At 35.4% G+C, this 16,767-nt stretch overlaps 1 protein-coding gene and 1 pseudogene across 1 annotated transcript in view; both read right to left on the bottom strand.

The window, feature by feature from the left end:
- The window catches only part of RSPO2 (R-spondin 2), a 142,594-nt gene that overhangs the window by 55,939 nt on the left and 69,888 nt on the right, over positions 1-16,767 (bottom strand). Inside the window, 1 exon segment of the mRNA XM_006916613.2 lies at positions 16,722-16,767. This exon segment is cut by the window's right edge and continues 11 nt beyond it. Within this exon segment, the coding sequence (XP_006916675.1) occupies positions 16,722-16,767 (46 nt within the window).
- On the bottom strand, positions 11,962-12,085 carry LOC112483694 (annotated as a pseudogene).

The following is a 16,767-nucleotide window of genomic DNA, read 5'->3' as shown; positions in this document are numbered from 1 at the left end:
AGTTGTTCAGGCATAAATTCTGCTAGAAGAAAGTTTAATTGTTTGTCCTCAAATTTAAGTAGAATAAAAATCTGATGCATTCAAATTGTAGAATACTCCAACCATGGAACAGCATCAGGTGAATTATAAGCAAGGACTAAGAATAAGCTCTAAGACCTATAGTGAAGCGAAAAAGGCAAGTTGCAGGAAATAGGATGATATAATAAACAATATATGCAGGTGTGTGTGTGTATGTGTGTGTGTGTGTGTGTATGAAGCAGCTTGGAGAACTTAATTTGGGAAAGGGTGGTAGAATTTTAAAATTTTATATATATTTCTGAATTATATAAAGCTTTTATAATTACAATGCATTTATGTATTAGAAGTAAAGCAGAAAAAATTATTTCACTATGCATTTGTGACCTACGTAAATTTACAGAAAATAAAACTTTATTAACATTCTAAAATAAATTCTTTTGCTTTTAACGGGCAAGAATAAATAAAGGAACATTATCCTATCCCAAATTTTTCCAAATGTGGTTGCATGAAATTATATCCCTTATTTGATAAAGCTGAACCTGCTTTCACCTTCAAAATACACAATCATTTGACCATTTCTTGACAATATCCTTTTGTTTTCATATATTGTATAACATCTTTCCTTCACTCAAATCATAAGGGAAAAAACTAAATATTTTTTATTCAAAAAAAAAAATTTAAACAAAAGCTTTGATTGATGCCAAGTCCTAACATCACTGGACGCTCCGCTGACCTTCCTGGTCTCAGTCACTCTTTGCCACAATGTAAAACCAACACCGGCAGCCCTTACATTCTGTGGCCTGAACTGACACAACTTACCTAATCACGGACACCTATGAACCGAAAGATTTTAAAGCCAGCAACTGCTCACACCACCTGCCATGGAAACCTGCCCCTTGACACGGTCCAGCACCCACAAACCACTTCTGACCAGCCCCAGGCTCACCCATAACCCCCTGCCCTGTTCTGCCACTTCTCTCACAACCACCTCTTCTGGTTTGGAGAAAACCACTATTTATGGGGTCTCAAAGTCCTATACTTCCCCTCCCCTATGCCAGCTTGTAGCTATTCTGCCCAAAACTTCTTAAGCTTGTTATCTTTAAGTAAATGGAATTTATATCAACTCTATTAACTCATTTTTAATATAAAAGTAAAACATTCTCATTATAAATAAAAATTCAAAACAACGCAGAAGGTTTCAAAGAAAATACAGAAATACTCTTCCTTACTTGAATGGCATATCATGCCCATTCCTCAGAAATAGCCACCATATTAACAGGAAGTCTCTGTGTCAATTTTATAAATAAATGAGTTTTAAAATAGCAATGGTATTATTCAATAGACTAATAAACCTCAGAAAACTTTATACTGTGTAAGAAAACAGGTATATCAAAGTTTACTAAACATCAGTCTTTTCTATAAAAATCTGGGCTTTAAGTCCTTGTTCAGAAATATAAAATCCGGGTTTAGCCAACTTACATGCTTCTAAATTACATGCCTCCTCAAAAATGTAATCCATGAAATGAGGACCGCCAATATCGGTTTAAGTAAAATTACTGTCCAAGTGAAACTGTGCCCAAATGTGGTCTGACAGGGCTGTCATTTAGCAAAAGGGGCTGAGTCTGGCCCAGAGACAAAAATACAGGCTGGGCACCCCTTCCTCTGCTCTCCCACAGTATCCATACAGGCTCCATTATAACATTCTTCAAATTATACTCTAGCTCAGTTCAACAGTTCATTCCAAACATTCTCCAAAAATTTAGTATTTTGTCAGACCCTGAGAACATAAAATTATAATACCCATTTCCTGTTCTGGAGGTGTGAACCCCGAGAGCGGGCTGTGTGGCACTCACGGGCCCAGCGACATAGCATAGCAGACATCAGAGGCATGAGCTGGGTACTTGAAAGGTGGAGAAAGTGGGTGCATTTCTTCTGCCATTACAGTTTTCATTATTATTTTTCAATCTGTGAATTCCTTGCTTCTAACGCAGTGCCAGATTCATGGTAGGGTTCTGATGCTTGCCAAGTGAACAAGTAGGCCACTTAAAAATTCAATTCTTTCATATTTAAAACTCATTTGGATTTTTAGTTGAGATTGCTTACATATGTTCTATAAATATCTTTATTGTAGAAGGAAAGATTGTTCGCTATAAAGTGTGGGTCCCCAATCCCCAGGCTGCAGACCAGTACAGGCCCGTGGCCTGTTAGGAACCAGGTCGCACAGGAAGTAAATGGCAAGCAAGGGAGCAAAGCTTCATCTGTATTTGCAGCCACTCCTCAGCGCTAGCATCACTGCCTCAGCTCCACTTCAGATCATCAGGCATTAGATTCTCATAGGAGCACTGGTCCCTGATGCCAAAATGGTTGGGGACCACTGCTATAAAGGACGACGAGTCTTAGTAGAGGAGCAAATAAACACATGAAAACAGGTGTTTATAATAGAGAACGTAAATATTGATGTACTATGGAAGTTGGAACTTCAGGAGAGCAGGTTTTAGACAGAGGGAAAAGTAGAGTTCTGGCCACGGCAAATCCATTCATAATAAGGCAATGAAGAAAATTCACTTGATGTGAGATGGACCCCATGCAGAGTGGCCTGAATGAACTGGAGGGTAAGTGGAGGGGGTGGTTATCAGGCTTAGATTGCTGTGGATGGGAAATTTCACTTCCTATTTCATTCCAAAAAAAGGTAATGAAATTATAAATCATTTGTACTTTGTGTGGTTTTAAGTATTTAAGTAACAATTAAAATGAACTAAAATGAAGTTAGGTTCAAAATTAGGGCTTGCTATGACTGTAATGAGGTTTTTGAGCACGAGAGCAACATGACCAAGATGGCATCTGGTTTGTTCCCTCATTTCAACAGGTAAAAGCCACCAGGAGCCAGGCATCATGAGGGACAACTAAAGGCACAGATGAACACGTAGGTCAGGATCTTTAGTGAATGAAAAGGAAAGGTGCCCAGACTGGCTATGGGGTAATGTCAGTATATACGGAGGTGAGCTGGAAAGTGCATATTCTCAGGAAATTAAGCTTCCTGAAAGCAGGAAGAGAGTGGAGGTAAAGAAAATTGCTGACAGGCTCCACATTCAGTGGCAGTCATGGGAAAAGGAGTCACGATGAATCAACAGGACCAACAAACTGAGTCATGAAGAAGATAAAAACTGAGAGAAGCCAAAGATCCACAAGTATCCCCTCTTCCTTTGATCCCACAGCTCTCTGAAGGCCTTGGAACACTGGGAGAGTTAGTTTTGTTTATCTTACCAGCAAAATCTAGATGACAAAAACCATCTCTTAATTGGATATCTCAGCATGGCCGATCATATAAATAAAAAAAAATTAAATCCCCTGAATTGAAAGCAGAGAAAAACCAACCTCTGTTAAACCCAACTGTGAAAAAAATAATAATTCTATATATTGCAATCAATTATTGGAGAAAGGGAAGAAATCAATGAGGTAGAGAGGACTTCAGACACACACTGAGGAATCCATTTTTGTTATTGATCATCAGGACAGTGGGCTTCGAGCTGCTTTAACCCACCCTGAAAATCTCACTGCTCATTGTTCCTCAGTTGCCTTTTATTGCCAACTACAAGCATCTCTACTTAGAATGTGGCAGATGCTGACACCCACTAAGGGCATTTAGTCTTCAGATTGCAGTTACAAGGATCTAAGAGCATCAAACTAACCCCTGGAAAATTCTTTGGTTTCTCTGCTCAATGTATGCTAAAATTTGAACAGAAATTAAGGAGATAGGGTGTTCTAGAAGACATTTAAAATTAGACTTTCAGCAATTTTTTCACAAGGAAAGTACTAGACTATGCAACTTAATACGAGGTTTCTTATAATCGTTTAAATACTTTTCGATTTCTGTAACAACTTAAAATACTGTTTATCATTCCCTCTCAAAACTTGCAATGGTTTGTAAATATCCCTAAATAAAATTTTTAAGTTTTATGTTACATAATCATGTATTTCTAATATATACATTTGCAGTAATCCCATTAGAATAGGAACCGATGAAATTTATGACCTAAAATCTAAAAGTACATTACTTGTCATATGCTGTAGTTATACACAGCTCATTAGAATCATTATATTTTGACCTAAAGAAAATAAAAGACAGAATTAAAGTTTTCAGGACTTAATGTTTCATACTTAAAACTGAACAATTTGAGTGATGACACAGATAACCAGCATTTCTAAGTTAACAGAAGATCTAGGGTATTGAAATGGGTGTAAGTCAAATTGCCTTTATTAGTTAGGAGAGTTAGCATAGAATGTAATTCAACTATGCCAAGTAGAGAATGTTCCACTCAGAACAAGAGCCAAAGGCAGGAAATAAAAGCTATGTTGAGAAAATAGTGGTCTCTCAAACAGTACAATGGTTAACAGATATGCAGTTAGAACCTTGGTTCACTTCCTGTTGTGTAACTGTGGGCAAGTCAGTAAAGTTCTCTTTGCTTCAGTATCCTCATCTATGAAAAAAGAGGTAACATCAATCTCTATCTCCTAGAGTTGTTGGGCGGATTCGAAGACTTAATAGAGACAAAGATCCTGGCACAATATCTGCTGTGTAATTAGTGATTAAAGGATGTGAGCTATGATGAGTGTAAAAATTTATCAGCTGGGACAGTCCAAGATGGTGGATGGAAGGAAGAGAAAACAAGATACCAGGGAACTCCATGTGGAGTGCATGTGCATGTGTATACGTACATGTGATAATTTTAACAAATAAAATTTAATTTTATACATATTAACTATACTATAATTCTTATAAGAATTATACATAATATTAATTACATATATTATTCAAAAAACAATCTGTAATAAATATTATGGATCTACTCTTGTTTAGGTCATGCAGCCAAACAAACTGAATATAATCGATTGTTGAATATGTACCTACGTAGAAAGTCATCTGCTTCAAATATTAGGAACCAGGATTTAGGAAAACAGAGATCCAAATTTGGTTTTGACCTTGGGAGTAGGGGAATTACATCCTCTCTATGCCCTCCTCCCTTCACCATCCATCTGATACCTATGTCAGATGATTGTTCAGAGTATCAGATTAAAGATGAGAAAATAATAGGTAAAAGGTACCACATAAAATTTGTATCACTCCCTAGAGCCAAATAAGCCTGCCCTTCAACAGATATATTTGAAATATGCAATGCCCCTTTCCAAGCACAATGAAGATGTTCAATTTATGAAGCGGGCTAAAGATGGCTTATCATGGCCGTTAGGGCAGTGACCACAAGGAGAGTAAAATCCTGGTCTTGGCAGTAACTTTAATAGTCAAATTGCAATTAGGTAGGATGAATGGACTCCATCCAGAAATTTATATATTATTTTTTAGATAGACAGAGAATTCTATCTTACATGTCAAAAGTGCCCTTTATTTTAACTTCTGAGGATATATATGCAGTCAAAAAACATTTTTTTCCTCCTGACTCATTTTAACTTAGTATTACAACAGTCCATTAAAATAAAAACCCAAAATTCAAATTTATGAAATATGTTGCTGGTAGCTTCACTGTAATAGTTGAATGTTTAAAAATTATAGCTTGCCCACCCACACACACAAAATCTGAAGAAATATTGAGGCTTGTATAAAATCATGTGGTCAAATAATGAGGAACTATAAAAATGTTGGCTTCCTTTCTCATATATTCAAGTGATGCACATTTGAAATCATTCTCAAAACAACCAAAAGTAAAACTTGGACATATTTGCTGGGAATACAAAGCTAGGCATTTAAAGGGATTTTTCTTTCCATTTAAAGGGAGTGAAAGTGGAGGGCAACAACCTCAAAATAAAGGAGGAAAGGAATATGATGGCAATGAAAAATGTTTAAAAATTATAAACTAAATTAATATCTCTTATCAGATTTTAAGTTCCTGCCAGTAGCAGATCTCTCATCTTGGTTACAACTTGTGCTTTTCCTTTTTTGGTAGCTTGTCACCCTTCTATAGTAAGGTGGAATCAGAGCAGTTTAATAAACTTCGGACCTGAGTCTTAGCTGAATTTTTCCAAATGTTGGAAAAGGCAGATCTCTCCACCCAACTAAACGGAAAAGCATATGTTATGTAAGCTAATCTATGTCTTGCCCTTCCATCAACCTCTATCCAAGGAAAACAAAAAGAATCTCTTAATCCTTTCACACTCTAAATAAGCTAACACAGGAACTGGCAAACTTTTCTTGTAAAGGACCAGATAGTAAATATTTTAGCCTCTGTGGGCCATACAGTGTCTGTCTAAACTATTCAGCTCTATTGTCTGTCATCTACAGACAATATGTAGATGATCACAGTGGCAATTTTTCAACAAAACTACTTAAGACCACTGAAATTTAAAGTTAGTATCATTTTTATATGTTGCAGAATATTGTTTTTCTTTTGATTTTTTAAACTACTTTAAAACCTAAAAGCTATTCTTAGCTCAAGGGCCTCACATAAAAGGCGGCAGGCCAGATTATACCCTGACCCCTAGACTAGAGAATGATTGAAATTCATGAGGCACTTTGAAGGGAAAAGGAAAAAAAAAAGGTTTCATTTTCAAATCAAATGATAGCATTTAAGCTTAAAGAGGCTTAATAATGTTTTATATATACTGTCTGATTCTGTGCATAAGACAAATATCAAACAAATATGAGGATGCTGGAATTTAGTTCTTCAACATGGGAACATTTACTTTGAGACTTCATATCAGTTTTCAATAGGTCAAAATTCCATCCTATTTTAATAAGCTTTTCTTAATTACATATGACATTGACTTGTCAATGAAGGGGGTAGGTGGAGAGAAAGAAGGGAGAATAATTTTAAAATACAATGTATTGAGGCTGAAACCTGCATAACGTTTATGCCTAGTCCTATGGTCTGAGATCTGTGTTTGTGAAGGTAACTTTGCCATGTCCGCCCATCTGGTTTGATGATAAAAGTAGATATAGTCTCAGCCATGCCGTGTTTGGCAGCCAACCCCTGTACTTGTCAGTGAACTTCTCAGAATGTCTGTTACTGCTCTGTAAATGGGATAATACTATAGGACTGCCAGGAGTCAATGAAAAGATGTGCTTTTAAATGAAAGTACTTTAAAAACTAAAAACAAGACAAGTAATAACAAGTGTTGGAGAGGTTGTGGGAGAAAAAGGAACCCTTATACACTGCTGGTAGGAATGTAAATTGGTACAGCCACTAAGGAAAACAGTATGGAGGTTCCTCAAAAAATTGAGAATAGAATTACCATATCACCCAGCAGTCCCTCTTCTGGGTATCTACTCCAAAAATTTGAAAGCTCTTATCTATAAAGATAAATGCACCCTGATATTGATAGCAGCATTATTCACAATAGCCAAGACATACAAACAACCAAAGAGTCCTTTGATAGACAATTGGATAAAGCAGATGTGGCACACATATACAATAGACTATTACTCGGCCATTAGAAAAGATGAAATACTGTCATTTGCAAAAACATGGATGGATCTTGAGATCATCATGCTAAGCAAAATAAGTCAGACAGAAAAAGCTGAGAACCATGATTTCAATTATATGTGGGATATAAAACAAAGCAACAAACAAGAGAAACAAACAAAAACTCATAGGCACAGACAACAGTATGGTGGTTACCAGAGGTAAAGGGGGTCAAATATATGGTGACGAAGGAGATTTGACTTTGGGTGGTAAACACACAATGCAATATAAAGATGATGTATTATAGAGTTGTACACTTGAAACCTATATAACATTATTAACAAATGTCACTCCAATACATTTAAAAAGTAGATAAATCAGAAGATCTTTCTTGTTAGACATCCCTATCTACTTCCTTAGCCTCATCTCCATGTGAATCTTTCACCTAGCCATGCCGAAGTTTTCAGAAATTTTCCCATGGCCTCCCCATGTCCAGATACTGTGACAATTCTTCTCTCACCATTGTTACTATATTCATCATAATCCCCCCCACTGAATGGAGGCCCATGAAGAAAACAGAGCATAGGTGCTTGACATGACAAATGATGATAGATAGATCTGCCAAATAACAAATTTATTAATTAAATTTCTATCAGTTTAGTAAAAACACTGAAACAGGGTCCAGGTAGACCAAGCTTTTGGATACAATCCCCTAAAACTAAAACTGAAAGTGACAAGTGTTTTGTTTTATCCCCGTAAAGATACATCAAAATTTTGCCAGCTTTCTTGAAGAGATGGGTTTTCTTCAGAAGAAAGCATAAGGATCAGCGGACTTGATGTGTAAGAGCATCTCAATTATCTTGTAAGAGAACAACAGGACGTCCCATCCTCTTTGTCTCTTTAAAGAACTATTCCTTAACCTTATCGGGTTATGGCCAGGCTATTAACTAGCTGGTAGCAGCCCTTTCTTAATGATATAAAGCACTTCAGGACAATGAGCTTTCTCCAGCTGGCAGTAACCTATTAACCACGTGCGGGCCATCAGCAGCATGGCCCATAGGGCTAGGTCCCTCTTTGGAGAAGAAACCAGCTTCAGAAAATGCCCTTCCAAAGTATGCCAAATAAAAGTCAAGACCTACCTGCTCAACACCCCCTCCCCGCTCCCCCAAAAAGGGCACATCCTAAAACTTATCCAACAATATGCTTTGTGTTATTTTGTTTTCTCCAAGAGAAGCAGCATGGCATGATTATAAAAAACAAAAACAAAACAAAATCAAACAAACAAACAAAAAAAAACAGGAATTAAGAGTCAGAGAGACTCCTGGATCCCATTCTCAGCTCTGCATCATACTGTGCCCTTGGGTAGGTTTCTAAGTCATTCTCAGCTTGTCTTTTCAATAGTAAAACATAAATGTTTACCTATCACAGGATTATTAAGGGTTACTTATCACAGGGCAAAAGGCAGTAATTTCTAAAGGCATTCATAGAAATCACAGAATGTTAGAACAATGATCTCATAGCCTCCTCTGGTTTTTACAGATGAGGACACTGGGGTGGGGGGAAGGAGACCCAGCAATCAGTGTTTTAACAGGTGTTGGACACTGAAATGCCCACTAACTCTTTGCTACCTAGCCATCCAGGCTAGATGGTGAAGGAAGGAGAGGACATAGCTAAGTCCCATGATTTCCATGGTCTTTCATGACTATTCTCACCTAACCACTAACTGCTCCCTCCTCTGACCCCTGTTATAATTACTGTGTGATACACCTACCCTATGTGCCTGTTGTGCTTTAGTGGCATTTTATGTAATGGTGCTATACAATACTGTTGTCTAATTATGTGTCAGTTTAACATGCAACTCAATTGTGTCTTCAGTCCATTTGTAAGTATTTCTAGGTAGACATTCTTTAATTTTGCTTTATTTCTTCTATAATCCCACAAATACTGAAGTTGCATCAACATATTTGTTAAAGGTCTGCATATTTATAGATCTTTAAACACACATTATATAGACATTATATATTCAAGAATTATGTGTGTACCCTCACTTATAGGTCACAGTTGTCCAGGTTTGATTAAAACTACTTAAAACATATTCCTGTTAACTTTAAATAGATATACCTTTTTTAAAATGCATCATTAAAATGCATATTTTAAGAATGGCAGGTGTTTCAAAAAGCACTGTCTTGACATGTAGAAATTCTTTAAAAACACCTAAATACTGGTCTTGGAGTTTACAAATTAAGGGATGGTTAAATTGAACTATTTCTTATATGTTCAAAATTACTAGTTTTTAAATCTGTATCATTTCATTTAAAAAAAAAAAAAAAAACTATAGCATTCTCTTAACCTAAAGCACATTTTTCAAAAAGTGCCAACACAAGGGCAGAATCATAAAATGTAGTAGAGTTAAAACAAAAGTAGTAAATTTACTGCATACAGAATTACAAAATATCTCATTTCTGTAATTTTTGTTTACAAATTACTTTTAAAAGTATACTCCCTCAGGCAAAAAAAAAAAGTATATGTATTATTTTCTTATACATGAAAAATTGACTAAGTGTTCTTGTTTCCTTAATCACCTTCCTCTTTCTCCATCTCAACTGGCTCAAGTCTCCTTCCATCTTATATGCACACACACCTATTTCCCAATTCAGGAGCCTCTAGCTATCATAAACTCCTTTTCAATAAGCTTCATAGTGAAGAGAAAGAAGAGAGTGTCTACGATCACAGTGGCTGCTTCCCTAAGTCTACATGCACTCCCTAAAATCATAGCAATCAGGATAGTGCCCAAATAATAACAATAAAACAACTCGCATTAAGGTCAACAGCTATTGTTTAAAAGTACAACTTTGACATTGATGACTTGCTACTTCTCAAGTCTTTCTACTTCTCCTTCCGGGACACTGTTCTCTGATTTCTTTCTATTTTCCTGGTGACTCTGTCACAGCCTTCTCCATAGCCTTTTTTTTGCTTGCTGCAAATGTCAGCATTCTTCAGCCTTGAATCCTCAGAACTCCCTCTGCCCCCACCTCCTTGGTTGATATTTTCTTCCGGCCAATGATTCAGTTCAGCCTTCCCCGGAGGGCTCTGGACCTGTATATCTAACTGCTCATTGGGCACCTTCCCCAGAAGTCTCATATCACCCAAGTTCAACAAGTCCTCAAATCAACCATTCTCCACAACCATGACCTTTCTCCCCAACAAATATGCTCCTCCTCCTATATTCTGTACCATAATAAATTCCACTCTTCAGCTCCCAAACCAATATAAGAATAGTCTTAATTTCCACATTCATTCAACATCCTCCAATTGATTATCAAGTTCTATTGATTTTTTCTCAATATGTCTCTTCATTCCTCCATTTCTTCATTCATTTATTCATTGAACAAACACTATTGAGCACCCACTATGTGTCAGACACTATTCTGGATATCAAGAGCCTGAACGAAACAGATCAAAATCCCTTCCCTCTTGGAGCTTGCATTCTAGTGAGAGAGGTGGATAGGTAAGTAAAATATACAATATATGGAAAAGAAGGGAGAGAAGGAAGGAAGGAGAGAGGACTAAAGAAGAGAAGGACAAAAGGAAATATGAGGATAGGGAAAGTCAAAATTTTAGATAGATTGTCCAGGGACAGTCTAATAAGGAGATAATTGTTCTCATTTTATTTTAAACCTAGATTATTGATCTTGCTGCTTTCATTGTTGACTCTAACTCATCTTTCGTGCTGCCAAAAGAAAAATATTTCCAAAAACCATAATGTTATCATTCTCTTAAAATCCTTCATTGACTACCTATGGCTTTCAAGTAGATGTTTATATTACCTAAATTTAGCACATTAGCCTGCCATTATCTAGTCCCCACCAATCTAATCTACATCAGTTCTGGTTACACTATGGAGCTGTACTCAACCACCTGCATTTTACTTCAAAATGGATGACTTTATAGAGTGTGTGTACTACTCTATACTTTCATGTGTTTTTTTTTTCTTTTTTCTATCTATAAATCTTTATTTTTTACACATTTTGAATTTTTATTCAGAAAAATATTAATCTCAACAAATTAAAAAGATTTTAAAACTGACAAAAGCCCCCAAAATAACATTTTAATAATTAACCACCTAATGTCTATAATTCTTGTTACCCTGCATTTTTGTAAATTCTTTGATTATCTCTTCAAATGAGATGATTTTATCACTTTTATAAAAATAAAAAATAATAAAATTCAGCATTCCTTTAGCATGGCTGATTAAAGTATCTTTTTATTATTGATAGTTTAAAACTTTTCATTTAAGCTTTACAACTCATTACTGGCAACAGCATGTAAATTTTTCTACCTATAAATCTTAATCCTAATAATTCTGAAAATGCTCACCGTCTTCATAAGTGTCATCTCCTTCATGGGTGAAATCTACCTGTGTTACTCGATTTAGGTAACTTCATCCATAAAACAAATGCCATAACCTACTTTGCACACTTATTTGAAAACAAAATGAGAAAAAGTCCTTTTTTTTTTTTTTTTTTTTTAACATCTACGGCACCTGGTATTCTGAGGTGGTCTCCTATCCAAGTACTAACCAGGCCTGACCCTGCTTAGCTTCCGAGATCAGACAATCTCGGAATGGGCACATTCAGGGTGGCATGGCCATAGATGAAAAAGTACTTCTAATAGAGTAGTTGGCACAGAACAGAAGCTAAATAATTAGTAGCTTTTACCATATAATATACTGAATTGTCTGTCTTTTCCACTAAACCAGGTTTTCTCGACCTCAACACTGCTCACATTTGGGGTCAGATAATTCTTTATTGCAGAGGCCTGTCTTGTGCACTGTACAATGTTTAGTATTATCTGTGGCCTCTATCCATTAGATACCAGTAGCATCCTTCCAGTTGTAATAACCAAAAAAGTCTCCTAACATTACTAAATGTCCCCTAAGGGGCAAAATCACCCCCTGGTAGAGAATTACTGCACTATTACCACAAGCAACTCAAAGGCACTCATTACTCATTATTGTGTCTCCAGTTATCTAGTACCAAAACAAGCACATAGTAGTTGTTAAATAAATGCTTATCAGTGAGAACCACAATCCTGCCTTCTAGCACCATAGATTAATTTTACCTATTTTTGAAATGTATTTTTTTATAGCTTCATCCATTCAACATTATGAAGTAAGATTCATTTATGTTGTAGTATTTCATTCATTTCTACTTCTGGATATTTCTTTTTTTTCTACATACTATTTTTTTTTTTTTTTTAGATATTCTATTGTTTGGACATTTGGGTTATTTCTAATTTGTAGCTACTATAACTAGTGTCATGAAAAATCATTTATCTGAATTTTGGTTACAAGTCAGGATAATAGTTTTGATTGAATGAGGAGATGGGAATGATCGAGAAGAAATACAATAAGGATTCTTGGGGTGCTGCTAACATTACTTCTTGATCTGAGTGGCAGTTACGTATGTGTGCCCACTTTTTGATAAGTCATTGAACTCTCCATTTATGATCTGTGAACATAGATACTTCATTTAAAAAAAATTAAATACTACTACTAAGAAGACAGTTGTGCAAATAGAGAAAAAAGGCCAGAGGTTCTAGTAAATATCCTAAAATGCCAATATTCATGTGAAAAATAAATGTTTATCTTCATTTGTATCAAAGAAAAGCACATTAAACCACAAAAAAATGCATTTTTATACGTCTTGTAAATAATGTCCAGTGTTAGTGAGATCCAAGGGAAAATGTCTGCTATTAGTGAAGATGTAAATAGGTATAACTTTCCTAGAAGTCCATCTGGCAATATATATCAAAAGTCTTTAAAATATGTATTATGACTACATGTCAATTATGTCTCAATAAAGCTGAAAAAAGTATATTATGTTTACACATATTTCTTATGAAAATAAATCAGACGAATGTGTAAAACTACATGTGTGTGAGAGAAAGAATCTGTATTTAAGGATATTCTTCATATAACTGCTTATAATGGTAAAAAACTAAAATCAAGTTTTCAATAGATAATTAGCTAAATATATTACAGTATATCCATTCAGGAGAATGCACACAGCCATATTTAATGACATAAAAAAAATTCATAACCCATTAAAACACATTATGAAATAGAAAAATGATACATTTGTAAGGAGAAAAAGACATAACTATGCACAAAAACAAAATGTTGAGGATAGATGCCAAAATGTTAACTTTTATCTTCAAGTAGTGTTTCTTTTGTTTATTTTTGCTTGTGCTTTCCTTAAGGTCTATTACTTTCTAAATCTTCTAAAAAATATATGTATAATGATTTTCGAAATTAAGCTTTTTTTTATAAATGAATTTGTCGATTAATGAAAAAAGAATCTAAGAGAAATATTAGAGTCAAAAGCAGCTCTTAGCATCCACAAGTGTATATATTTTTTTTCACAGTATGCCTCAAATGACTATCAAATTGTTTCTTATAAGCATGTTTGAATTTCATAAGCTCCATTCTGTAAGGACTAAGAAGCCATCCTTAGCCAACATTCCATTAAGACAGTCTTCCTTTGGAGAAAGATGTTGCTTTACTTATTCTAGGTTCACTTAAAGAATTTTTTTAAAGCTATTGTTGCTTGCAGTATAATTTTTTCCTCTACTGTTGAGCCATAATCTTGTAAAAAAAACAAAAAGTGGATACGATTTCAGATTCCCTGTGATAGCTTTTCCAATTTAAATCTGTCTCGTCCTCGGAATAGAATATAAGTAACAATGCAACATACACAAAGTATCTATGAAAAAACACAAATCATTAGTATGAAAGAACCATGATCATCCAGAGTTATACACTGAGAATTAAGAAATAATTTTCCACTTCCACCTTGCTTCACAGGAGTCTTGTTAATAAGCACTTCCTGTTGTACTAGACAAGCAATGATTTCCTCTAAATCAGTAAACTATAACATTAATTACGTTTCACTTACAACAAATATGGCTGTTGTTGTAAACCCATTCGCACACGGAGATTCTCTTTTCAAGTCTGATTTATAGCCACTGTTCTTTTCTCCACTCCTGAGAAAAGGGATCCTCAGCCAAAAGTGCATGTTAACCCCTGCCTGGGAGCGTCTCTCTAAGGAAGATCCGTTGATACACTATGAGGTATTACTGAGTGACCAGCCATACCAGTTGGCCTAGGACAGTCCTGGTTTATACCCAATGCCCCTACACAGTTTAACAGCTGCTTTCTTCACTCCCTGATGTCCCTGGTTGAGTGACACTTTATATGGTCACCCTATCATCCATATACAGCATATATAATGCTAGGCCTAGAACTTGGAATAAATTCCTAGAGCCATCTACATTCCTGCCTCATCTTCCTTATGTACTGATAGTCTGAAATGAAAAAAAAAAAATGCACAGAATGTTCGTGGACTCAAATCCTCCTATAGGGGGTCTAAAGCAATCTGAGTAGGACTCCATTTCAAGACAGACCAATCCGTCCATGGAAATTCAAATATTATGAGAGACAAATTGCTAGGTAGCCCAAATCAGACACCTTAAGGATAAGGTACATATTTGCAAAAATTGGCCAGTCTCTTGATATTTCTTGGGAGTTGTGCTCCTCTAGTTATTAATCTAAAAAAAAAAAAAAATCCATGAAATGGGAAGTAGATCCAAATTTCCTGTAAGCCTATATACTTCTATCTGTGTTAATGACAAAAGTATTCACTCGATCACCTTAGCTAGAAACCTCAGGATTAAATTTGACTCTCTCTTCACTCTGTGAAATTAGTTACTAAGTCCCATTGATTCTATTTTAAACGTCTCTGGAATTCATTACCCTCGAAGCTTTCATTGGAACACTATTTCTACTTTGAGATTGCTACAGTAGCATTCCTCTACTTTCTATTTCTCTTCAATACACCTCTCTTGCTTCTGCTATAATTATCTTCAATAAAGCAATTTCTTTAGTCTGAACCCCCTGGGTAATATCCAGATTTCTTTGCATGGTACTTAAGAACTTTCATCAATTGTACTCAGCCTCCCTTCCCATCCTCAGTTCCAACCACACTTCTCATTAAGCACATACTGCTCGATGGTTCTTAAACACAGATAGGTACTGCTCTCCTAGGAAGTATTTTAAAATGTCCGGGGACATTTTTGCTTGTCACAGGGATTTGAGGGCACAAAACACATTTAATAAGCAGGGACTAAGGAAGATAAATGTCCATGCGATGTAGAACAAAGAGCCTTGACAAAATGTCAACAGCACCTCAGATGAGACTGATAACCTGAGAACATTATTTTTACACATGTGTGGTTCCTTCTGTCTAGAATGTATTTAACCTCCCTCCACTAGTTCTGCCATCTTCCAAAATAATATTGTCATTGGATGATACAATTCAAACTCCCTTCCTATCCAAAGACCTCAGCTGACTTAATAGTCACATACACAGTGTGTTAATGAGAGATAATTAAATTACTCCCATAGCACAATGGCTGCCTACTGATTAGCACTTATTGTATTGAATTATGATTAAACTTCTTACCCATCTGTCATTTCACTCCACATTCCTCTTTTCTTTATCCCTTGTATTCCCTCAGTTTGAACTCCTTAAAGAAACAGATGTTCTTTTGGTACCGCATTGATTTTTTTTTTTTTTAATTCCAATTTTTACTATTTACCTAATGTTCTATGAATGATTTTTGGATTAAAAGATGAAAAATTGTACCTGCATTCCTATGTATATATGTAAGAATGCCATTCCTTAATAAGCTTTTTTTTTTAAGTTGGTAAACTTAGAGCTCAGAATACTTTGAAGTAAACTAAATATTTTAGTTACATCTTTTATCAGTAATGGTGCTTTACAGAAATCTAAAATGCATGAATTACAAATTAGACTATAAGGTATTACAAATTAGGTAGAAGAAAAAGAAACTAAGACACTGCAGTAAACTGGAGAGAATGTTCCCAGTAAAAAGGTATTTAAATTCCCTTTTTTTTCTGTAAGTGCTGAGTAAGTATGCCTTACAAAGATCTGCCTACTAAGCTTGTGTTTGAGATGTTTGTTATGGAAAAATACTTAATCAAAAAAAGAGAGAGAGAAAGAAAAACTGTGTGAGTGCAATATACCTCTATATAAAAGATAAGTTAAAAGTGTTCTTATCCCACCCCACTAAATTTTTGAAGTTTAAGCTTAGAATAGTTCTACAGCATATTAAAAATACACTTTTTTTCTTTTCAGTCAAAAATTTCAACTTAGCTCTTCCTAAGTTGCATAAACAGTAAAATAGGGTTGACAAAAGTCGATTGCTCACTGGCACATCTGTTCATATCTGGGGCTCGGTGTCCATAGAACCCTGA

Source organism: Pteropus alecto, unplaced genomic scaffold, assembly GCF_000325575.1.
Source record: "Pteropus alecto unplaced genomic scaffold, ASM32557v1 scaffold164, whole genome shotgun sequence".
In the NCBI taxonomy this organism is placed as follows: Eukaryota; Metazoa; Chordata; class Mammalia; order Chiroptera; family Pteropodidae; genus Pteropus; species Pteropus alecto.
The sequence above is the reverse complement of the archived record's forward strand: the minus strand, read 5'-3'. Positions and strand labels throughout refer to the sequence as shown.